The sequence below is a fragment of the Lytechinus variegatus genome, chromosome 10, assembly GCF_018143015.1.
Source record: "Lytechinus variegatus isolate NC3 chromosome 10, Lvar_3.0, whole genome shotgun sequence".
Lineage (NCBI taxonomy): Eukaryota > Metazoa > Echinodermata > Echinoidea > Temnopleuroida > Toxopneustidae > Lytechinus > Lytechinus variegatus.
In genome coordinates, this window is record NC_054749.1 from 11499125 (window position 1) to 11526516 (window position 27392).

At 34.1% G+C, this 27392-nt stretch overlaps 1 protein-coding gene across 12 annotated transcripts in view; it reads right to left on the reverse strand.

The window, feature by feature from the left end:
- Positions 1-26674, reverse strand: part of LOC121422981 (voltage-dependent T-type calcium channel subunit alpha-1I-like) — a 143971-nt gene extending 117297 nt beyond the window's left edge. For 11 of the 12 annotated variants that reach the window (XM_041618238.1, XM_041618243.1, XM_041618242.1 and 8 more), the window contains exons 1-4: positions 26408-26674; positions 23095-23115; positions 10666-10763; positions 5499-5667 (exon numbers count right to left, since the gene is read on the reverse strand). In XM_041618238.1, the coding sequence (XP_041474172.1) occupies positions 5499-5667; positions 10666-10763; positions 23095-23115; positions 26408-26634 (515 nt within the window). In that variant the 5' untranslated portion in view covers positions 26635-26674. The remainder of the gene's footprint in view (positions 1-5498; positions 5668-10665; positions 10764-23094; positions 23116-26407) is intronic. The other variant, XM_041618239.1, reaches the window with a different exon arrangement.
- Positions 26675-27392: the final 718 nt, after the last annotated feature.

Here is a 27392-nt window from a genome sequence, read left to right on the forward strand (position 1 = left end):
TACACGGTTATCTCAGGGGCCGCGGAACAATATTTTTCAAAGGGGGAATTTATCATTAAAAAATCACAATAAGATGGTAATTTTTACATTTTTGGACACAATTTCAGAAAAAAGTAAAAAGTCCACCCCTCCCTATTCCTTGGCTCCAACACCTTACCATGTAAATGAAAGACATACCTTCTCCATTGTTTTGTCCTCCAAATAAGCTTAATAAACCTTGTCATTTTCTCAAAAAAACACCTTCATCAGAATCCGAATCTGGGACAGTATTTCATAAAAGATTTTGTCAGATGTTTTATGCACCAGTCACAAAAGGTACTATGCTTCTAACCCAATCAAAAATCAAGAAAAGTTATCAGATCAGTTATCCGACAATTTGTTGGAAGGAAAATAATGATGAAACACCACCTCAGAGCACGGCAACTGAAGGTAGCTATAACTGGGGGCTTGCAAAGAACAACAAAATGTACTTTCCACTGATTAGGAAATGAGCCTTTTGCGTCGCTATGTCAGGGCATGCATACATTATCTTTTGTTATGCATTCTTGAAGAAGTCTATATGTTAGAAAATATTACAAAAACATTATCCAAAGGAGGTTGATCTACTCCACAAGATTATTTCTCGAAAGAAGTTTTTGAGTTTTGGAAAGCCAAGGTTTCGGATGAATGATTAATTGGCATTGCAAAATGAATTGGTAAATAACTTTGAAAATAAATATACAGGAGTTCTTCAACATGAAGTCATCAAAATTAATTATTTATGTATAGTTTAATTCAAGTATTATATTCTTTATGCAATTTTACTCTGATGAGTGCATGACAAAATGTTTCACCATGTCTGATTGAATGGTTTTTTTTTCCAGTTTTGGATCTAAGTGGCTGTCCCTTGGAATTTGGAAAAAACATTGACAAAATCCCCAAAATAGAAATACCCTTCTAACATGATAAATGACACCATATTAAATGTATTTTTAGTTTGTTGTATGTGATATGAATGCTACATGTAATTTATACTTCCTTCATATGACAAACACAATACCAAGGTTATCACCTGATTTGCACAGTCAAATTCAATTTAGCCTGTCTACATGTACGTACGCCTGACGTCAATGCAATTGGCACTGTCCTTAAATGTTGCATTTAAGCATTCACCTCAAAGCTAATACACACTGTTCAATACATATTTCGAAGCTGTCTTTGCAATAAAACATCAGTCATAAGATGTATCTGTGGTCAGAAGACAGTTAGGTGGAATTTGATTGTCTGTTACACACTGTCCATCATGTCTTCTATAGAATACTGTACAATCTTGCAGAATGTATAATTCATAGCTTTTCACTCATGTATTAAATGATATCAGAAAATTTCAAGCTTTGAAACAGTGATTTTTTTGTCCGAGTGATTCTGTTAATGAGTGCAGATGTAGTCTTAAATATTTGGTGTATGCAGTGAGATTCATTTTCTTATATATCAATCTTACAAGTCTGCTTGAGATTACACTCTTAAAAATGTTGGGCAACATACTGTCCACACAACAAATGGTTAAAAAATTATCAAGTTCTGGGTAGTTTTAAACCAATATGTGCTTTGGGTGAAAACTACCCAGAGTTGAATAAATCTTTTAACCAATTGTTGTGTGGACAGTATGTTGCCCAACATTCTAAGAGTGTATGTATCTCCTGTTTAAAAGAGATGTTACTCACTCTGTGTGATGTATGCCTTACTACTGATCTAAAGCCAATTCTACTTCCCTTTGTAGTAAATGATTGATTTCATTTGGGCTGCAGGTGCTGAGCATATCCTAACAACTGTTTCCATTAAGATCACATTAAGATGTGTGTCCTTCACAATCTTATCCACATGAAAACAACTATCTATGTGCATAGGAAGGTGGTAAGTATGTGGATTTTCTACAGCTACACGGGCAAAACCGACACCAGACCAACAGAAGGTAATTCTACAATTCATAGGCAGTTCTACAATCATTATTTAGAGGGGTCCATACACTACAAGCATTTGTTTTTTAGTAGATCCCTCCATTTTCACAGAACCTGATAATATGATTATGATAATTTGCTTTTTTATCGTTTTGTTTACTTATGGAAAAAAATATGACATACACTGTACCATCTATCTTGAATTATGGGCCCGTATTCTGAAGTCGGGTTTAACTTAAACTCAGGTTTAACGTTGTGGTATAAGTAGCCAATTGTTACATAAATCACTAATGGTAGAGTCATCATATTTCAGCTAATCTGGCTCTAAAATCATTCATAATTGTCTAGGAAGTAAAAATAGATGATTGTCTTCACCATCGATGAATCAGGAAAGAGCACAGGAAAATAAGAAACATACAACTTAATAAAAATGGTGACACTTTTGGCTTCCCACAATTTTAGCACAGAGTTAGACCATGGTCTAAAAAAATATATTAGACATGAACCCAATTTTATTTACATCAGTTAAATCAAATTAATTTCCAGGTAGTATGTTCTGAAAGAATGAAATGTGACTTTCAGTTGTTGGGGGTCCTTCCACCATTGAAGAGGAAATGGTACTTCAGACCTTTTTGCAGGAAGACAAAATGTTCTACTCCTCATTAACTGCAATTAGACACATACTGATATGACGTGTATCAGGAGACTGAAACTTGGATATACATAATTTAGATAACCTTGATTTCAATCATAAATTTCAATGAAAATTGAAAACTTCCATGGGTAAAAAAAAACGGCAGTGATTGCAATGCCATATTTATAAATGACGCTAAATATATGTACATACATGATGCAGCTTTCAACCTGAACTTCTAAAATCAATGCAAAAGAATTGAGTTAAAACTTAAAGGGGAATAAAACCTTTGGAAGAACTAGGCTCGTGTAGAAACAGAAAAATCAAAGAATAAGAATAAAGAAAGTTTGATAAAAATCAGACAAATAATGAGAAAGTTATGAGCATTTGAATATTGCAATCACTAATGCTATGGAGATCCTCCCTTTGGCAATGCGACAAGGATGTGTGATGTCACTGATGAACAACTTTCCCTTTGGTGGACTATAAAATACCCTCAAAATGTCTCTTTTTGCTTTTTCTTATGATGATACAAACTCTTTATCCATGATGTATTCTTTAAAAATATGTATTACATGCCCTCATGTAGAAAGAACACATGATCTATGGATAGATGTGATAAAAGAGGCAATTCAAGTGAAATATATACTAAAGTAATGGGGAGAGTTGTTCACAAGTGACATCACACATCTTTGTCGCATTGCCAATTTGCTATCTCCATAGCTATAGTGATCGCAATATTCAAATGCTCATAACTTTCTCATCATTTGTCCGATTTTTCTCAAGCTTTTGTTGATCTGTTTCTTTGATTTTTCTGTTTTCACACAAGCTATCTTGTTCCAATGGTTTCATTCTCCTTTAAATAACAAGCACTCTCTTTTTCTTGTATTGAAATAAACAAGTATAACCACTAGCAGGTTAACGATGCCAAAGTTTATACATAAATAGGATGGATTGTTGGTAATGTGGATTTTATATGACATTCAAACTGCAGATGGCGTTAGACATTGAAATGAATTCAGGGTCCCTGTTTCATAAAATCTACTACAACATATTTACAAACAGTTAAAAGCTACTGAAATTCTTCAATATGATTGGCTAACAGTAAATTTGTTATAGGTATTGTGCATTTGTTATTATAACAAGTCTGTATGAAACAAGACCAAGATTAGTTTGCCTACTGAAAGATACATGGCAAGAACCCAAGCTTCCTCGCTCTTGTTTCTTCAGAAAAGTAAAAATAAAAAAATATTACGTCAAAGCATGCTTAAAACGATAGCACGCCCGCGTGCGAACAAGGACTCGATTGATGCTTTTGATGGAATAACAGATTTGGATTACGCCCGGTACCCATTGAGAGAAAGGGAAAAGCAGCTGTGCGCGTTATTTCACCAGTAGCGCCCAAGATGGTATCTGCTTACCAGCGACAGACTCCCTGCTGTTCTAAGCATGTTAAGATGACGAACCATACAGACTCGCTCAGGAGCAAGTCAAGTGAAAAACTCTACAAACCCTACAAAGGGGTGGCTTAATTGTCTCTCGAATTGAGGTACTTTGGTCACATCAGATTTAAAGGTCAAGTCCACCTCAGGAAAATGTTGATTTGAATCAATAGAGAAAAATCAGACAAGCACAATGCTGAAAATTTTATCAAAATCAGATGTAAAATAAGTTATGACATTTCAAAGTTTCGCTTATTTTTAACAAAATAGTTATATGAATGAGCCAGTTACATCCAAATGAGAGAGTCGATGATGTCACTCACTCACTATTTCTTTTGTTTTTTATTGTTTGAATTATACAATATTTCAATTTTTACGAATTTGATGATTAGGACCTCCATGCCTGAAGCACAAAATGTTAAAATAATGGAATTCCACGTGTTCAGGGAGGAATGAAACTTCATTTCACATGACAATGACGAGAAAATCAAAATATTTCATATAATAAAATACAAAAGAAATAGTGAGTGATGTCATCAGTTCCCTCATTTGCATACCGACCGAGATGTGCATATAACTGTTTTGTGAAATGAAGCGAAACTTTAAAATGTCATAACTTTCTTATTTTACATCCGATTTTGATGAAATTTTCAGTGTTATGCTTGTTGAATTTTTCTCTTTTTATTCAAATCAAGTTTTTGTTGGGGTGGACTTGTCCTTTAACTTGTCTGGGCACCTTTTTACTATTATAGTAACTTTGCAATGCCATAGAAACTTCCCTGAAAGCTTTGATTCCGATTGGTTGAGTTTGGCATTGTTACCATGTTAGTTCCCATTGGATGGTAAAGTTACAACAGTATAAATAATAATAATAATAATATAATAAGTTTTATGCAATGGGGGATGGTAAGAAACTTACAAAAATCAGTATTTTCAAAGAAATATCACAGGACAACACATAAAAATGAAATGTGAGAAATCAGTATTTTGCATGAAACCATCAGTTTTCTTCTCATATTTCAGTTCTAAATTCGGAAAATCCGTACTACTTGGCAGCTCTGAACTTGCAATCAAATACAAGTCAATTTGAGACCAGAAAATCAATCATAAGTCTGGCAAATTAATTGCAAATTTATTGCTTGTCTACCTTTTACATGTACAGTGGAGCTAAAAAAATAATAGTGAACCCCACAAGACATGCACTCTTTCATGTTGAGTGTTGAATGTAAACAACAACACTACAATGTCTGGCGAGACCAGAGAAACAAACTTCATTTAAAATGTAATATTGATCAGCTGGCTTCACAATTAAATATCTAAAAGATGGCAGAACTTGAATACTTTTAAATATGTTCATTTTTCAGTGAGGTTCACAAAAATGTTCAGCATCGCTGTATGTATATGTATCTATTGATATTAATTCCAAACAACATGGATTTGAACAAAAGTGACAATGACAATTATTGTCCTTTGTGGTAGACTCACCCATCTCCTACGGTGGCATTGAGATCTAGGAAGCATCTGTTTCTCAGAAGACCCTTCCAGAGTTGTACCCCGATGATGCCAAATATGAAGAAGACGAAGAAACAGAGCATAAGAACGTTGCCCAGCATGGGCAGTGTATCTAGAAGTAACATGACTAAAATACGCAGACCTGTGGTGGAGAAAAGAGACAACCACAAATGAGTGGATACATGAAACGCACAATCTTTAAATTGTTTTAAAACAAGCGGACATGGAAACAAAAGACATTCTGCTTCGCTAAAGATTAGTGAGGGATATGCCTTGTACACTGTAAAAACTGTGGTGTTAAAACTGACACCAATTGGTGTTAATAGAGGACCACACCCTGAGGTGCTAAAATAACACCCTAGAGATTGAACATAACACCAAAGAGTGTAAATGTAACAACCATAGGTGTTGTAATAACACCTATAGGTGTAAAACTAACACCACCAATTTAACACCGGTGTAAAATAACTGGTGTGGTCGTCTATGTACACTGGTTAACACCACAGTTTTTGCTGTGTACAGTCAGTCTTATGCTCCAACACAGGATAATTACCCTGAAGATTTAATAACAAGTTGAATATACACAATCATAAAGTACTGTATGAACTGTGATCATAACTTCATATCTTACCAAGATTACAATTATAGTATATCAACATAATGCATATCTGCCATGTAAAGCACATTTATACATAATAGCAATCTGATTCTCCAGCAATAATCAGTTTGCTAAGGCACAACAATTCAATATATTTCCAGGAATGAGAAGAGGATTTACTTTAATCTCACAACCATTCTAATTACTTGTACTTTAACTTTCTCATTCATTTTCTAGATCTTTTTTTATTCTTTTGATATGGAAATGAATCCTAAACATACTATGAATTTATCAAATGATCATTATTTTTTTAGATGAACAAATATGTTATTTAGAATATGCTGACATTTAAACTTTGACATGAAAACAAAATTCTGCACTCAAAAGGACGGGCTGAATTAAAGCCTGACCAAAGTCCACTTCTGATGGACAAGGTTGCTTTTTGATCATGTACAATTTAAAAAAAAACATCTGCCTCCTTTACGTTGTAAAAGAAAATAAGTGTCAACTTTAAGTAACATGTTCATAAATCAATTCCTCTAGCCATACATCATAAAACCTTCTTTGTTTGTTCACTACTTTCTGGATATACAAATTGATAAGGAACTGATGAGTGGGGGAAAGACATTCTAACTCCTACACCTAAACCATATTTATGTCTTACCCGAATAAGAATATCTATTGTTATTATGAAACAATGGATTATTATAGAATATGATACTGAAACTTATAATGTGAATGAGGCATCATATCAGTAGTTTAAAGGATACACGTAATGTATCATCACATAAGTGCCATGTTTGTACCTAACTTTATTGATGTTACCTTAGATATTCAGAAATAGTGATGATAATAATAAAGATAAATCATATAGCATGAATTGCATCCTAAATCTTGTGGTAGGTGATGGGGGCATGTCGTGGTCTACAGGGTGTGAATCTCACCTTTCAAACAGAGGGTTGTGGGTTCAAACCCCAACCATAGCATATTTTCCTTCGACAAGAATATATCCACATTGTGCCGCACTAGGCCCAGGTGAGATAAATGGGTACTAGGTAGGATTAATTCCTTGCATGCACTGAGCGCTGCTGATACAGAAGTAGCTCAGGCTAAAGCTGGGGTAACAATATTTTTGTTTTGTGTATGTATAATCTGGCAAAAAGTGCTACATGCCTCCAGCTATCATTATCATCATTAAAATCTTCAGAGTGGGGATATCATTTAATGAACGTCAAGAGGGAGATGGCTTAAATATGGTAACACAAAATAACTCTCTATTATTCTCTATCAACACCCATTAAAAGCACTATACAAGCAGGTATTACCACAAAGAAACCACAAATGACCAGGGCCCTGTCTTACAAAGAGTATAGGTGGTTTCAGACCGCCTCGAAGTTCATCAGTTCCAGGTATTCTCTGATTGGGAAATTTACCCCGATCAGAAAATACCAGGTATTTTGGTAATGTGAAAGCAAAGTACGCGTAATTTCCCCGAAAGGAAATACCCGCTAAATAGTAGGTACTTGGCGAAATTACAAGAACTTTCGCGAGGATTTTTCCAAGGTCGCAGGTATTTTGGCGATGTGAAAGCAAATAACGGGAACTTTTCTCCCAGCGTGTAGTTGGGCGCGGGAGCCGTGGGTGGCTGCTGGGCTAGTGATTTTGAATCTCGCGCCTTGCCTGCTTATCAGACCATACTGCGCATGCTCCTAACTTCAGGAACTTATCCCATTAAGGGTATGTTTTGGGGCGGTGTGACTGCAGGAATAATTAAAGGGTATTTTTTAGCTTTAAAAATTTCTCGTAATATAACGGATTCTTATGATCGAGGCGGTTTGAAACCACCTTATGATTGATTCAATCAACCACAACTATGGAAAGCCAGCAACGTCAACATCTAAAATACATGTTTGTTCAACATATTTCCTACATATCATGTATATTCATACATTCACTGTTTTCTTGACAATTCAGTATAATCCTCTTTGCTTTCAAAGGACATTTTGCAAATTTCCTAAAGAAAAAATTACCACACTGATGGATCTCCATATACTTGAGGTTGATCGGATCAATGGTAACTCTTTGTAAGACGGGGCCCAGGTAGGGAGAGGGCAGGTGGAATCATATCATTAGCAATGCTCATTATATCGTCATGCGGCTGCGTCAGTCGAAGGGTAATACTAATTTCGCGCCGGTGAAAGCAAGCCCTCGTCTTGTTTAATACTCCTCTGACCCATTGTGCATTGATGGCAGCAGGGACAGGTATTGGTGCCATGACGTGCTAAATCCCCTACCTGCCCGTGCTCAGTAGAATATACACCTGCTCTCCTTCTCTACCTCATTATGTTCACAAGTATATAAAAACACTATCTCTATCTCTAGTAAACTCGACATATACATGTAGGTGTTTCTTGTTTTTAAGTCATGTTCATAGCACACTACCTGCATAAATAGCTCACTATCAAAAACACCATTTATCTACCATCCTAGTTAAAGGACATATTATATATTACTCCTGCTTCAGCTCTAACTGCCGTTGCCAGTGCTGGTGCATTAAAGGAGTTAATCTTGCTGAGGAAACATTCACCTAACCTTGGTTGAGGTTACCATAGAAAATCATTCCATTGGGTGATTTCAAGTTCGGTGTTGGCTGTGGCGTCGGTGTTGAAAGCACAATTTGGATTGCTTCCCCCTTGCTCAAAAAAACAATGAGTTAGTTAAACTAATCCAGATCACATTATTGACATCTCAACAACTACTGAGTGACTTTAAGGACAATCTTCAGTTCAATGTTTGGTGTTATTGTCACAAATGACCTAACACCAACACCAAAAGGTCAACACTGAACTTGAAATCACCCATTATGTTTTCCATACTTTTATTGAAAGTCGGTACATAACACCTTCTTGTAACCCCCGCTCACACTGACCCTTGCCCTAATTCTAATCTTATACCCCTTTCAGACTGGCCTCTTCATTTTTCCCTGGTGAACTTTACCGGCGAACTTCTCCGGCACGCATTCCTCACTTCCCGGGCAAAGTAAAAATTGTACCCTTTCGCACTGATATCTTTTCCCCTGCGAAAGTCGATGGGTGATTTGCTCGGGCGGAAGGAAGTGAATGAATGCGCGTGTGAAAGTACAATATAAAAGAGGTATTAATATTGTTCTGAAAAAGAACCAAAGCGATCCTAACCCTTTGACTTCAGAAAACTGACAAGAGAAACAATTGTGACGAGAGAAAATGTTGGGTAACTGAGTCTACTAATAATTGTTTTTCATGGAAAGATTCCAACCCGCGTATTAAAGTATTAAATCAACTTGAGTGTGTCTTGAATTAAACTGAAAAACAGCTCATGAATTCTCTATTTTTATAGATATATATTACATCCCACTCCTGCCACCAATACTTCCTGCTATGAAACATTATCAGTGATATATCATTTATTATTAACCTCAAATTCCCTGTCGAGTCAGCACTGGCAGCAAATGTTATCACCAGTTATCTGCCTGTCTATTACATACAATGTAATGACATATGCTTTGAGTTATTTCTTGAATTTGAAGCATTTTAAGAACACTGTTAATAGTCATATATACATTTCAAAAAGAGCTGTCTACTGTAACTCCATGGACAGTATAATATTCTCTTATTTGACCTCAGAGTTTCAGAGGAAGTAGAAATATCTAACAGAATTCCCTTGACAATAACGTTAATGTTGGCTATAAATTTTCACCCACAATAGTCTATTTCAACAATAACAATAACATTTAAGTCTTGAACATCATGAAATAAATGGACTAGAATTAAGTTTGATATGGAATTGATGACTTAAGGGTTTAAACCTGCAATTTCCCAGCAGTCTTTAAAATAAGGCAGATTTTTTTAAGATAATCATTATGTATGTAATCATCCTCCCTCTTTCTCTCTCTCTCACAAACATTGTCCCCCTCTCTTTCTTCCCGTTTCTGCATATATTAGTATCTTACGCATTTCAAATATTGAATTCCAAATTAATTAGAACAATTTTTCATATCCGAACAACTAAAACAAGCAAATAAAATCCTTTCACAGAATGAACACTATTTAACTAAAATTCGATTCTATGTCTCTAAAAAATAAGGAGAAATATGAAACTCATTACTTGCATGACATTTAATTGTAAAAGAGAATAGACTTATTTATGAAGAGAAAATTATAACAAAATATTGACATAGGGGCCCGTATTCTGAAGTCGGGTTTACCTTAAACTCAGGTTTAAAGTTGTGGTTTAAGTATGGATAGCCAATTGCTACAAATATCAATAACGGTAGAGATATCATATTTCAGCTCATTTGGCTCTCAAATCGTTCATAATTGTCTAGGAAGTATAGATGATTGTCTTCACCATCGTTGAATCAGGAAAGAGCACAGTAAATATAAGAAACATACAACTTGATAAAAAATTTGACATTTTGGCTTCCCATAATTTTAGTACAGAGTTAGACCATGGTCTAAGTTAAATCTGACTTCAGAATACAGGCCAAGGAGTTGTTGGACTTACTTGGTATCCTATTTATAGCCCTTAGAGGCCGAAGCACTCGTATCGTCCTGATTGCTGATAAGCTAACATTCTCTAGATTCAGACTATACTCCAGTACTCTGTTACCATGATAAGATAATGGTAGAAAGAAAAGAATGGAAATAATGATTTTAAAAAAATACTAGAAAAGAAAAGTCATTATTTTGTTTCAATGAAACTTAAAAATACACACAAATGACAATTGGACAAGCATATGTTATTAAAAAGATTTACAAACAAATTGCTGAAAAAAATAACATAAATAATACACATCACAATTAGACAAGCATATTTGCGAACAAAATTTCTCATCATAACATTATTAATTATACAAATATATTGATCACAGGTTTATCATTCAAATCTACAGAACCATTATTCAAATATATAAAACTAATTAGAATAATTAAGGATGTTGCCTATCCTTTCATGGTGACATCTTTCTTGGAATAACAAGAAATCTGTGGAAGGCATCTCGTGCCCTTGCACCACAATACACACAGTGATCATTCAAAGGACTGCCAAATTTGATCAGATTACTTCGGTGACGATGCGCTGGGACCAGCGGGGAAAGTGGTAGTAGATTGCATTACCATGGCAACCCGACAGTGTACATCTGATCCAACCTAGATGAAAGCCGGCCGAATCAAGTTCTGGCCCGTCAAATCTGATTATTCGACTGACTTCATATTACATGTATAACGTCGATAGAGGTACAAGATAATGGAGCTCAATAAGCAATAATTGATTCAATTTTTTATGGTCATTTCCATCTATATGATATATCATCTTCATCTAATCTCGACTCAACATCAAATATGTAAAAACCAATTTAAGTACTAGTTGAGGTAGTTTGTACAATACCTGTCCTCAAAGCTTTGATTTTGTATACATTACTGGTCCCAGTCCGAGTACTCTTTTTTTCAAGATATTAATAATAAACTCATGATGTGAATACATTTTACTTATTTCTACATACAATCAGTTACCAATTCTACTAAAAATCTAAATAGTACTTTCCTACACTTTGAATTTAAATACTTTACAGGAACTTTGATTGAGCCTCATAATTAAGACGCCACTGCAATAATTATCAAAGATTATAATTTCAACATTTTCATTGTCAAATGGACAGTTAACCGAACCAACTAAAACTGAAATGGTTTTTGCAGCAATGTGAAAATCAGGGAAAATCCACAAATCGCCACCATTCAATAATAGCATGATTTTCATAGTGCAAGCTTAGACGCATTTAGCAGCTGAGGTGTAAACATTGATTATTCTGCTGTGTGTCTCCCATAAACAACTTGGAAGTGTTAACGGACATTAGCAGGAGAAAATAACATCTTGCATGGCTGCATGTGGAAGTTTTTTGTATTGCTAGAAATCTACTTATAAAATATATTTGAAGCACATCTCTGTGGCAAGTAATTATTGCACGGTGATGAAGTGGATACCAATTTTTAAATGTCAAATCACATCATGATTCAGATATAGCTAGTTTTCCTTTCTTCAATAAAAGTGCATGAGACTCATCTTGGAAATAAAAGAAAATGGGCTTGAATCTGATAAGTACTTAAATAATCTGATTAATATGAGTTGTTGTTATAATAACATAATCTTTTTTTCCATCAGGAAGGGTCTTATCGTTTAACAAAAAGAAAATTACATCAAAAGTAACTGTAGATGTGGCACACATGACTTGATCAGTAAGAAACATAAATTGCATTACCCACCAGATATATTGGTTGGGGAAAATCAGGGGCCCGTCTTACAAAGAGCTGTGATTGATCCAATCAATCACAACTATGGACAGCCAGCAACTTCAACATCTAAAATGCATGGATGTTCAAAATGTTTTCTAGATATGACGTTAATTACATAAATTCATTGTTTGCTTGACAATTTGGTGCGTTCGCCTTTGTTTACTAAGGACATTTTGAAAATTTTATGTAAAAAAATTATGACACTGATGGATTTCCATAGAGTTACGATGGATTGGATCAATCGTAACTCTTTGTAAGACGGGGCCCAGGTCTGACACGACAACATGAAAATTGCTTAAAAGAAGTATGTTTATAAACGACTTGGAGGAAAACACAATAAGTTTCTTAAACAGTGTTTTTAATTACATATATGTCATGAGAGAATTCTTAATCATTTGAGGGTGGAGTGGCGATAATGGTGGTTTTTTAACAAGCCATTACGCAAACATTGCAATAAGGAAAGAAGAGGGGGTAAATAAAGTAGTCATTTGATTTATTTCTTTTCTGTATCAAGTTTTTCCATAATACAAATCAAAATATATAAATACAAAATCAATAGCAATCATTCATGAATAAACGCGTCACTTGCAAATTAGTAATGACAAAAATATACAACAAACATCATGATAAATCAAACCTTTTAAAAGAACATGAATATTTCTACATGTATGTATGCTTAAAAGTAGGAAAAGAAATTTTAAAAAAGAGACCAGCTAGGAAGTGAGTCTTGTATGACGCTGATCTCTCGAACAGTACAGAAATATTTAAGGAACGTAAATAGGAGATTATAGAGTATAGAAAGATATTTAATTTAATGATTTACTTCTTATCATGCAATTATCGACATGAACATAACATTCTTTAGAATTTTCAAGACTTTCTTTACAATCTTCAAGACTCTTTGCCTGCTTCGTTTGACTAGAGTAACATACAGGGAGCTGCCAACTTTAACTCAAGTCACATTTCATTCACAATACACACAGAGTGTATGAAGTCTGTTGTATAGTGATACGTGCATCAAATTGTATGGTGAACATACATAGCTTCTTGTTAATTACACTAACCCAATTAAAAGTGAATGTGAGTTGAATTGACATAGTCCATGCAAAACCCCTCTTAAGGTTGCTCCCTTAAATAAATGCAGAACAGGAGGGAATTACATGTATGTCTGCAGCAGGCAAAGAGTTAATATTCTGGGCAGCATTTTTTTTATCTTCTTTTGCTTTTCACTGCTTGCTTTCAGTGAATTGTATGCAAGGATTTGCATTAACTTATAACATTAGTCACTGAAAGTCACTCAGTTCATGAAATGCATCCCAGATCATAATCTTCTTTCTGAGTACATGCATGCATGTTATCGTCAACCAGTGGTGACGCTTCGTGTAGAAAGGCACATTAGGTGGTTTCAGACCGCCTCGAAGTTTGTCAGTTCCAGGTACTTTCTGATCAGGAAATTTACCCCGCTTGAAAAATACCAGGTAATTTGGGCAGTCTGAAAGCAAATTACACGTAATCTCCCCGAAAGAAAATACCCGCTAAATAGTAGGTACTTGTCAAAATTACGAGAACTTTTGCAGGGATGTTTCCAAGGTCGCAGGTATTATTGGAGTGTGAAAGCAAATTTTGGGAACTTTTAGCCCAGTGTGTAGTTGGGCGAAGGCGCCGTGGGTGGCTCAGTGCTGAGCTAGCGATTCTGAATCTCACGCCTTGCCTGCTGATCAGACCACACTGCGCATGCCCATAACTTCAGGAACTTGTTCCGAAGGGTATGATTCAGGGCGATGTGAATGCGTGATATGATCAATGGGTATCTTTTTAACCTGAAAAAGTTCTCTTAATTTAACGTAGATTCTTGTGATCGAGGCGGTTTGAAACCACCTATTTACATAGAACTTCTGTTTGACAGCCGCATTTTGACTTTCCAAACTTGGGTGATTGATGAAGTATCCAATGAAATACTTCCCTTTGTTTGCTTTAAACCACTTGAATGTTGACTTAAAAACAGACTCAACGCCTCTCTGGCTACCAATTACAAATTAAACTTTTCCTTGAATAATAACATCAATCATATTACAATCAACAACAGATAAATCAATGCATCAGCTTCTGGAGTCTTCCACATGTGGTGAAAAATTAATTTGGGAAAGACTTCAGATTATTGAACCCTTCAATATGAAACTTAAAAATGATTGGTGGACAGGATGGCCTGTCACTAACAACACAATTATAACTTCCATGCAAGACTATACATCTTCACAGCTTCAATGACAGCATGCAATTCACATCCAATGCAGCTACAACTAACTTCAGCAACCCACAATTATAACAAACACAATCACAACACATAAACAAACACAATGCATAAGGAGGGTGCTTATTGTTGCACTATCACCATCGTCATCTGGCCATGCTACATTAAAACTGATCTAATTCAAGTTCACTGCATACCTACCAATATTAATGAATGCATGTGATATAAACCTATATTCAGTGTTCTGTTGATTTTAAGTTGTCATGGTTATTAATATCTGTTTTATTAATCAGGATATCTTCATTCACTGTGCCTTTATTGGAAGAATCTCACATTTGAAATTTTCAGGCAAAACAATTTTAGCAAAATTTGGATATTTTGTGATCGTCTTACATTTGAAAAATAAGTTGACAATTCTGATTACATACCAAAGTTATATAGGTTTATATATAAATAAAACATACATATATATAAACCATGCAGGGAAAGGGGGACACACAAAATAGAAAATAAAGCTATGCCAGAGTCAAAACTATATCATGCAATGTACACATTTGAATAAAAGAGGGCAGCTTTGGTACCCTTGAGGCAAAGTAATCATTATATTATATATACATGTATGAAAAATAGCAACCACTGGAAAGAACCACACATTCATGCTTTAAATTAAAAGCAATTTATTGATATTTGCATGCAGTAGATTAATTGCTTACAGTAAACAATGGGAAAATAGTCAATGCATGAATGTAAATGAGAGTGTCACTTTTAATTATTTCAAAACTATTAGATGATTTAATCATGTGGATTATCGCAGGTATGAAAAACCTATTAAAATGTGTGATGACTGTTGAGAATAGATTCATCTACATCATCAAAAGAACTGTTTATTGTCATGCATGTGCCTTTATACCACAGTAATTCTGGATGCAGATTTTAAATAAATGGTTCTACAGAGAGATGATGATGATGATGATGGTGATGATGGTGATGATGATGATGATGATGGTGATGATGGTGATGATGATGATGATGGTGATGATGGTGATGATGGTGATGTTGTTGATGATGATGGTGATGGTAATGGTGATGGAGATGATGATGATGTTGGTGACAATGATAGAGATGATAATGAGGAAATTGATTGTGAATATAATGAAGATGAGATTAGTAAATCAAGTTGATGATGAATATGAATTCATGGTGACGTTAATTAATGATTGATAAGGAATAAATTGAAAATAAACTATCGATATTGAGAAATCAAAAACTGACATAAAAATCTGTTAAAAAAATCTCATCCCTTAAATCTGATGACTTTTTAAGAATTATGTTATAAAAATGTGGTACATACTGTCTCATAAATATGCTTGTAGCTCTACCGATAATTTACTTCTTATATCATCTTTTTTTGTCATTTACTCCATGTACCTGCATATCAATGACTATCCATTTCTGCATCTTCAAATAACACATTAAATGAAGTCTCCTGTCCTCTTACATTTTTTTTTGTTTCTAGTGTCTTGGAATGTAGATTTATTTTCCCTGTCGTATATACTCCTGACATTTTAAAATGTCGATATTCGAATTGATCTGAAATTCAAATTGCACCGTGGATTGGGGGGTTCATGGAAATTCAGTGCACCCATATAGGTTGGATATTGTTATAAACCCTTAAAGCACAAAATGTTAATGAAGTTTATCAAATAAAGGGGCTCTCTTTTTCAACCCTTTCTGACGTCATTGATTTAAGCTACGGTAGCCTCAAAGCAGTAAATGAATTCAACAAAGGATAGTAACTGCTGCTTTATGCATCTCATGTTCTCCTATAAAGACGTCAAATAATAATTAATACTTTGCTGCTTTTATATCTCTTATAAAAAAGTTATAATACATATTTGATTGCAATAAATAATTTTCAGGAATGATAATTCAATGATTAATGAAATGACCAGCGTAGCACACTATTAAACATATCAATGAGAAGAAAAATGTGCTATACTGTGAAAAAAATATTCAGTTCAATTCAGGTTCATCAAAGTGGGCTTGTTAACAAGTACAAATTAAAAAAAATCCAGTCATTGTGTTTGCCCTCTAAAGAGCATGCTGTAGGCACTAAGTACCAAATTTCAGTTGTTGTTTCTTTTTCATTCCGGGCAATTTGCATGAGATGCCATGTAATTCTGTGGCTATTTCGTGGACAAAAGATCCATAAGTTTACCAACTTTATAAATGTTCATATGCCAAACCACAAAATTGTGGCTTTTGCTTATCCGCAATCATATTAATGTGTCTGGTGACTTCAGATGTATGATGTTCTGCAGCTTTGAAGATTCTGATTACGCATTATGTGCACTGGTCAGGCAAAATGAAGTAAAGGGAATGGAATAGGAAGGGAAAGTGAGATGAAAAGGGGATGAAAGATATTTAGAATAAGATAAGAGAGGGAGTGAGGAATATACTCTTTATGAGGTTGAAATTGTAAAATTGTTATCAGTAATGCGTTTGTGATTGTTTACATATGTTAGAACTGTATACTTCGTAGAAATTTTTGAAAAAATCATGTAACACAGAAAAGCTCGGAGATATTCTATAAAACCATGCTATAAATGTTTGAGGATTTAATGGAAAACACACAAAATTGACTTTTAAAGTGTAAAATTATATTCAATTAGACAAAGTGGGGTTCATTCAGGTGTACAATAAAAAAATATTGACTCCATCTTCATCTAATATTTTCACATTATAAATTGATTTTTGAAAGATGAGTGAGTTTTAAGCTACAACTATTTCACTAAGCAATCATTGATTTGTGCAACATTATTAACATTTTATTTTTATATTTTGCTGCTCATTGCAGTTGTAATTCTGTTTTAATCCCCTAAACAACCCATTTCACTCAAACAATAATCAAATAATCAATTATTTTTCTGCAAGGAGATTTCATGTGACATTAAATTCTGTTCCTTTTTTATTGTCTTCTTTTAAAATTTCATTTTTGCCCTCCCCCCAACTTCTTAAAGAAATTCTTTACATTGAGTTCAAATTTAATATACATGGTATATGTTCTTATTTATAGTTTTCTTTTAAAATTGTATTTTTGCCCCCCCCCCCCAACTTCTTAAAGAAATTCTATACATTGAGTTCAAATTTAATATACATGAAGATATATACATGGTATATGATGGTAAGGCATGCATGTAATATTGAATATTGGATATATCTTTAAAAACACAGGCCACCTCTGCATACCAACCTTGTGGAAAAATACCACCAACAAAAATTCAGATTGTGACACACACAATGGAATATAATATTCATATTCTAAGCATGTTTTATATAGAGTAAATAAATCAGTAAAATATTTTGATTATAATCCATTAATATCAAAACAATAAGGCACTTGTTTGTAGCTGGCTAGGCTGCGCTATATTACAAAAGTTATACGGATAATCAATGAATAGAGTACACAATATACGCAAGTATTAGGTAAACTTTTGCATAATAACATTAGTAGATATATTTTACAGCATAATATGTCATGACATATGATACATTTATCAATTTACCACTTACAATACTAACTTGTTAAACTGAATAAAACAAACATAATTACAAAATAAATGTAATTGATAAATGTTAAAGCAGGCAAGATAGACTGTCAGTGGTGTTATTGGATCAAATTAAATTATTTAATGAATATGATGTACCTGTATGACTACACATTGATTTCGTCTTTAATAATCATGCACATTTACTGGACTGTGCAATTCTAACTGAACGTACACCGAAGGAGATAAACGTAAAAGCACGGAACGATGTCATCAAAAATATTTATGGAGCCATAAGCATATCGAATGCCTTGCCAGCGCCAACGAAAAGAAATATAAATCATGTAGAAATGTAAATAATGGGTGTATAACAAAACAAAGATGTAAAACTAGTGCCACAGACACATAATAAGAAAAATAGAGCAATGCTTTCTGAAAAATTAAAGAGTTGCAAATCTTGACTGCAGTTTCAGATCGGATCTTTAAATCGTGACTTGTATATTTGTCGGATAAGCAAAATGAAAGGGCATTTAACAGCCCAATAAATCAAGGATTGAAATGAAAAATAATCAAACAGCCAATGATAAGTTGTAGTTTTTTTAGAGTAGAAATTCTAATAGTCAGTGCATCTATCTTGATTAATAGTGAAATAGTAGCTTGCTCAGATGATATGGGAGGTTTCGTATGAAACTTTTTTCTGCTGCTTTGAAAACAGAAACATGAAGTCCCTAATGCTAGTCCAGAGAAATACAGGATGGCCTTTGAATTTGCATTCAGTTTCCCTCTTCAACTTTTCAATTTGTTATCTTTAAATCCAGTCCTTTTCATATAATGCAGATTCTTATAACACCACTGAGACTATCTTGCTTGCTGATAGAAAGGCTATTCAACAAATCTTTATTTCATGATCAAAATATATATATTTTTATTATATAAACAAATACAGCACCAATGCAGAGTTGTAAGCACAATCCTAGTCTGAATCGAAAAAAATAAATAAAAATGAAAAATTAATACATGAGATACAAAAATAAGCATGATCTATATATCAATTTGAATTCACTCATTGATTCTACTTGATGATAATCAGCTTCTGAAATATGATAAGACAAGTTTTGTTTGGATTTGACACTGTTTTATTAAGAATAAGAATACACCATGTTTTTTTTAATAGTTTGCATCGAGGACTTCATGTTTTTTTCTCAAAACAGAGGGTATAGGTTTCAAATAATATGCAAATGAGCAGTGTTTTGGGTAAAGAAAGGTGTGTGGGTGGGGTGTAGGTGGGTGATTGTGGGTATTTAGGTGTGGGTGCACTGGGAAAGCTAATTATAAGCAGGATTATTATACTCGAGTCTAGTGAGCGCAACCTTAAAGTGACGTGGGACTTTATAATAGTCATCTGCAATTTGCATTAGTATAGGCTATACTGCTTGTGTGGGCTAAGTGCAGAACTTCTGTATGTTTTTCATAATACCAACACACTGAATGAATTGAATACATGAACTTGGTCTAAATAAACACAATTAAGTCTCTACCTATTTAGTTTGTGTGTCAATAGATACAAAAAGATGGCTACATGTAGAAAGAATTTGGTGAGTGCAATAACAAGTATCACATATGCAGTGCATTTCCCGCTTCAAAGGATCATAGCTTCAAAATTCAAATATTCAAAATTCATGAAACCTATTGTGTATATAGAATCACTATACATCTTCTTCTATCCTGCAGTATTTTGTTTCCCTATTAAACCTTTAAATAAATTGACAAAAATTGAATTAAAAATAATTAATTAAATAATAAAAATTAGACGTGGACAGATGATAAGTAGCTAGTCGGCAAGTCAGGTAGATACAAAAACTGGTCCAAAGCCCCCTTTCATCAAAATTGCCAAAACTACAAATTTACAATAACACACTACTAAGCTTTTAAATTTGGTTGACTAATAGTAAACTGCTTATAACTTGTGAGTTATTGTTTTATTTTTATTTGCCTTAGTGTTACTTGAATCCATGGTGCTCATCCTCAAACCAATACGAAAATTCTGTTAAACATAAAAAAATTACAAATTGCTTTAGAATGCCTTTTTCATTCAACCTTTGTCATGCCCAACATTTGCTTTTTCATTTTATTAGATCTCTTAATGCATCAGCGATGCTGGAAAGGACAAAGTCACAGTGTGATCACGGTGTGTTCACACAGAGGACTGTGTGAAAATATTCTTCACACTGTTATTATGCTCACATTCAACAGTGTGAAGATATTTTGACACTGAGGACACCTTGACAGTGTGACTGTTCACAGCATGTTCACACGGTTGACTATGTGAATAAGTGATTCACACTGTTGAAATGCTTGTAGAGTGTGAATGTGTGTTCAAACTGTGGTCCACACTGTGAACACACCGTGAAACACTGCGGGACAGGTGTTCTTTCTAGTAGCGAGTATATAGAAGCAAGGGAAGGAATACAATTTATTTTCTTCTCAGTATAGGTGATAATATGGTTTCAGAATGGGGGTACAAAGAAGATAGCAAGGTGTGTATTGCTTAATTTACTAAAGGAATAATTATCAAGAGATATTTAGAGAATGAAAGTGAGTAAACACCATATTTTGATGGGGCGGGGTCAATATCATTTTCCATATATAAATATATAATACCCATTTTTATTCAAATGAGCAAAAGAAATCTTCTCTTTTTCTTTTCCTTTCTTAAATTTTCTATTTTTCCTCCTTTTATATTTTCTGTTTTCACTTCTAGCCTACCCCTAAGGGGCCGCCCCTATTAAAACCTTATTTTGAAGATTAAGCACTTGAGATTATATCATCCCAAAGATTAGGTAGAAATTCAGGATATTCCATATGTGAAAAAATTAATGTAGCATATTAACATTTCATTAATTATGTCTATATCCTTGAAGAGGTAAAAATAAATCCTAACCTACTCATATTATGTAATAATCTATTTTTTATGTTTTAGCTCTCTATGTCAACCTCAAAGGTGCCCCTGGGCATTGCATTCAAACCAAATGGTGGCTCGTTAAATTCCTCAATGACGAGACAATGTTATGTAACTATTTCATTACTTGTATATCGAGAGGTACACAGATACTAGCTGTATCTAAGGGTGACGCTTCGTTGATTAATATCACAAATTAAAAATATATGAAGAAAAGAAACTGAAATGATAAACGGGTACCAATGTGTTTTTCCTACTCTAATTCTATGTTGTTGGGGTTTTTTTAATACAAACATAACTACAGCTTTTAATCTTTTTAAAACTAATATAGACTGCATTGAGCAATACCCACAGAGAACACTTTCCACAAGTTTGTAGTTCATTACATGATGGCAACTCATAAATTCTATTTGCTATGTATTATCAAATAAATAATCATAATTAGATTACATACAGTTCAGAGGGTTTTTTTAAGATATACATATATACATTCTGTGATACAATGTGTACCCTTACTTCAGAATGAATTTTTTTTCTTTCCAATCAACATACATATATACATCAATGATTTATACATAAATATATATATTTATGTGTCAAATGTTCCAGCTGTAGTATAGTTTATTTCAACAATAAAGCTTAGGTTTGCCCCTTTACTTGAAAGAAAACCTTAAACTGTCATTATCCAATATAGAGAGTAGGATTTATGTGTAATTCCCTTTAGTTTGAGGTGTTCAATGAATTTTCAAAAGAATACTGAAAACAATATCCACAGGATATACTTACAAACCCCTAGTGTACCCAAAAGGCCCTTGCCTTATTCCAAAATATTTTCTAGAATTTAGAATCCTTGAATATTTGAATTCTATTCCACTGTTTGAACTTATCTGAAATTCTATTCCATTATTTGAAAAAAAAAACTAAAAGAATCTCCTTTTCATGATAAATCCTATGAGCTTGTATAGGTGCAGTACATTAAACATCATGCCTCACAAAAAGAAGTGCTTCATAAACAGATGTGAATCGGATAAATACTCTGTGTTTGAATGTACGGAAATGAAATATTTAAACATTTTTCTGCCTCATAATTGGGATCTGTACATGTTATAGAACACAGACATTTTTTAAGATGCCAACAGATTTTTTGTTCCCCCAAAATATACTGATTTATCATTCAAGGAAATTCATCTGGATCACTTATGGACTGCCATTAAGCATGTGCCATGATTTGCTTTTAGATAGTTTGACATGGTTAGGGGGAGGGGCATGTGATACCCCTCCCCCCATAGGCTACAACAATCAAAATTTGAGGGGACACATAGGCCTACATGTATATACATGTACCAATCATCTGACCCCCCCCCCCTTTTGCTGGTCACAAACTATGGCCTCAAAGAGAAATTATAACCAAGGTAAAATCTTATCTTTAATAAACTTCTTTAACAAATGCTGTCAAGTTTAATGTTCATTTATTTCTATTAAAAAAAATTAGGTTAATGTTAGAATAAGGATCACCATTCATGTTAAAACAATCTCAATTCAAACAAAAGAAACTGAAAGACTTGTTAGACGCTTTCAACTGCTAGTTATGCGACTTTGACAAGCACGTTGCGAGGAGACAGGTCTAAGAAAGGGAATTAGAAGCAAACTTTGTAAGAAATGCAAACAAAAAATTAGAGGATGCAACTGGACTAATTCAATGATCTGTTATCCAATGCACTTATTAAGCACTAAGAGATGGAAGGATTTCTCTTGTCGAGATTAAAGAATCGAGGGAAACAACTAAGAAGAGACGATTCTCTTCTATAATCACAAGACAATGGAACACAGAGTGAAAAAAAATGTGAAGGAAAAAAAATGGAAAGAAAGAGGGAAGTGTATTCTTACTCCATGATGTATTCAGCAATCCTTTACAAACCAACATTCCCCACAGTGAAACAAATCAGGAATAAAATAGAGAAAGTTGGAAAAGAGTGATGAAAATCAGTCAAATAATCATTTGAACAAGAATGCACCTAAAGGAGCAACCTTACATTATCATAATAAATTACAAATCCGCAAGATTAGATCTTTTGTATTATCAAGTAACTTTTCGTTTAATTGCGTGATTTTATGTATACCTCTACCATGTCTACACTCTGCATTGGGCTTTGGTAAATCAGTTCTAATCAAATATTAATCAAAAGTGTAATACTAATAATTGTACAAACATAACACAGTAAATTTCTTATCTTGAATAAGTAAGGCACAATTGGAACATTATTTTTGGTATTGAGAAGATGGTAGTACAAGTAATCATCAAAAAGAAACAAAAATGATAAAATATACGATGAATTTCCCCCTCTGCAATTATTCCTCATTTTGCTGTTGCAAGCAGATCCGATTATAAGCAAGTTTTAATTTGTCATTTGCGTAATCTTCTTACTTAAGCTTAACCATGACTTAAATTTTCTCTTTAGAGAGTACATGAAAAGTCATGTATGCATTTAATGCCAAAGCCTACAGCATATGCACAAAAACACACTGAGAAGAAAAATAAGAATATATATTCATCAAACTATTCTTGAAAAACTTACATGCACTTGATTGCAAAAAAAATGAAATCAAATAATAAATCATCAAAATGAGTTTCATGGTAAAGTGCAATATGATGTATAATAGCATAAATCAAGATTTGGCATCATTCAGTTAAGATTCACACGTAACAGTCATCCATAAACTCAATGAATAATTAGGATTTCTTTCTGTAAAGCAACTCATTGAACTTGGAATTTGTGTGCAGTGTATCATTCATTCATAGATAGAAAGGAAAATATATACTGTATATGCCACAGCAAATTGTCAATAAAAAAGTAAATTGGTATTGCAAAAGAACATTTGAATATTGACCTCAAGATGCTTTCTAGATCCATCAAATTGGGACATCGAGGACTTATTCCATGAACTATATAAGGTTTTGCTTTTATACTGTATAGGCAAGTTTCCAAGTGGGAAGAATTTAGATATATCCCTCTGCCAAATAATATTGCTCCCTAGTTCCTATCAACTGTATTTGGCATGATATCATATTAGTTAAATATATCCACTTTGCTTCTCAATATGGTTCTATAATGGATTAGGGTCCTTAGCCTTAGGAAATTAAGGGAGTCCATTAAGTTTAGCTACAAGCCAAGATAATTCTTATGACATTTAACATTTCAAAATCTTTAATGATTTTTTTTCTTTTTTTCAGCTACATTTATTTTCTTAGTCAATAAAATCATCATCACAAACATTAGGCCTACTAATTCACCAACAACATCCTCAATTCAAATGCAATCATTGAATAATCATCAACATTTCAAATGCAATTATGATCACATTTAATTATTTGAAATGCAATCATATTCTCATCAAGATTTCATATGCACTCATACTGACATTTACCAATTTTACATGCAATCATATTGTAATCGTCATTTCATTTGCAATCGTTCTTACAATAAACCTTTCAAAGGCAATCATTATCACATTAACCACTTGGAATGCATTCTTTACTGCAATCTTCACAAGTTTCATCATCAAATCCAGAACAAAAATGAATGCAACATTTCCAATGCAATCATTATTGAAATCATCAGCAGCTTCATCATAGCATGGACCTATTAGGTCCATGATCATAGTGTCCATTAACAAGTGGATCGCCTCTGGCAGTCTCACCTGCATTATGCAATTCACTCTAGCAGCAGTGCTGAATTTGAAAACGGCTATCAAATAATTATTCACAAAAAATACCATTCATAAAATAATATAATACGTTCATTGACCCTGAATGGCATTTGACCTTGATCATGTGACCTAAGACTTGTGCAAGATGATCAGTGATACCTGATTACCCCTATGTCCACATTTCATGAACAATATCCCTAAACTTTCACTTCAGTTATTATGGGAATTCAACAATTACCCCCAAAATGGCCAAAGTTCATTGACCTTAAATGACCTTTGACCTTGGTCATGTGACCTGAAACTCACACAGAAAGTTCAGTGACTCGATTACTCTTATGTCTATGAACTAGATTCATAAACTTTAAAGTTACGATGGTAATTCAACAAATACCCCCAACATGGCCAAAGTTCATTGACCCTAAATGACCTTTAACAAAATCAAGACAGGATGTTCAGTAATACTTGGTTACCCTTATGTCCAAGTTTCATGAACAAGGTCTATAGACTTTCTTTAAAGTTATGATGTAATTTCAAAACTTAACCTTAGGTTAAGATTTCAATGTTCACGCCGCCGCCGTCGGAAAAGCGGCGCCTACAGTCTTGCTCTGCTATGCAGGCAAGACAAAAATCAACATATCCAAGCTTCAACCACAGACCTTTTAAAATTCTACATCAAGAAAATCTTCATCAAGAGGAAACTTGGTGAAGCCCAATTCTTGATGTTGAGAGACCAGTCACTGATCTCAACCACACCGTCAATTATCACAACCACAAGCTTTCATCAATGTCAGCTAATATGCTAAACTTTGAATTGAAACTGTCCTTTAATTTCCTCTTTATTCCTGGCCCATTTTTAGGTAGATACTGCATAGAGACTGCAACTATTGCCTTTGCTGTTATGTGAAATATAAGTGACATGTCTAATGCAGCACGACTAGAAAAAGTGAGTGCGGAACCACCTAAATCCTCTTTCATTTTAGTGTTTTTCTTTGTAACAACAATAATTTGGTGTTTGGTGTGGATTTTTGTGTGAAAAACCTGCTACCAATTCCTTGGGCCATTTCATAAAGGACTTACAACTGTTCCATTATGGTAACTACCATGGAAACCACAAATATGATTGGCTGCTGAACCCTGTTACAGTTACAACAGTTGCTAGTCCTCCTTTAAGAAGCACAGGCCCCTGGTACAGTGGGAATGAATGGGAATAAAACCACTACAGCAAGCAAGAGGGTATCAGCAGTGCTTGCTCAGCAGCCAGTGTTTGTAGTCTAGCCCATTAGACATTGCCCATACATTTAGCGTACCAGCACAAATACAATAGCTGCAGCTTTTGCCTCAATTGGAGGCAACTTTCTTCCAGATCTTTTGCCAAATCTTTCATCGTCTTCATCCCTTTCCCATCAACCTTAATCTTTGCCTGATCTAGCAACGTCATTCCCCACTCATGTCTCCCACCACACCAGCCACACCCTGGAGTTGAAGAACTCACCCTGCTACCACTATGAAGAAGTCCAGCCTGTTCCACGTCTCCCCCAGGTAGCCCTGCTTCCCGATGAAGCCCATGGCCATGACCTTGACGACCATCTCCGCAGCGAAGAAAGCGAAGATGAAGTGATCGAACCCCTGGAGGATCAGGCATCGCTGGGAGTCGCACTCGATGTCGCTGCAAGGACGGTACATACCCAACGTGATACAGTTCAGGATGATCACCATCATGGATATCCGCTCAAACCAAGTGTGGATAGCGAATTAAGGAAAAAAATCATTTCAAAGATACAATATTTATGTCATAAAGATGAATAGATCATTTAAAAACAAGCACAAATGATATTAACTAATATTATTCCACTTTTATATTGTGGATAAATCATCAAAACAATGATTCTAAGTGCTTTACCTCAGGGTAGGGAAAGGTAATTATAAATAAATGTCTTTCTGCAGGAGTCATACTGACATGAAAATGAATTTCTTTAGTCCAGTCTGGCCACTGCTCAATGATGCCTTATTCCTCTGGCAATTTTTTTATCATGACTGGTTGATATAATTACTGAATAAATTCTCAAATGTGATGAGGAAAAAAAAGTCTTATTTAATCTAACACATCATCCCAATCATGATAGTTCCATTCCAGAAACCAACCATTTTACATTTAATTTAAATGTATCATTATATTGAATTCAAATCAATAGTGGCAATCATATAGGCCTATGCATTAAATATGTGTATGATATTTGTGGAGAAACAGTTAGAAACTAAATAATTTTGTTCTTCATGATCTTCAATTTTAACCTGCTAGAATTATACTCGCTTCAGTCGATATTTTTCAATTTGATTTTATCTCTCTAGTGTCCCTTCACTTCTCTTAGTGTTTTATCTCTTTTCCAGAACTCCCGTCTCATAATATTTAATCACATTCTCTTTCTTTTGCAATTCAAAAATAATAACTCTAATTTTTCCACAAATTTTCCCACATG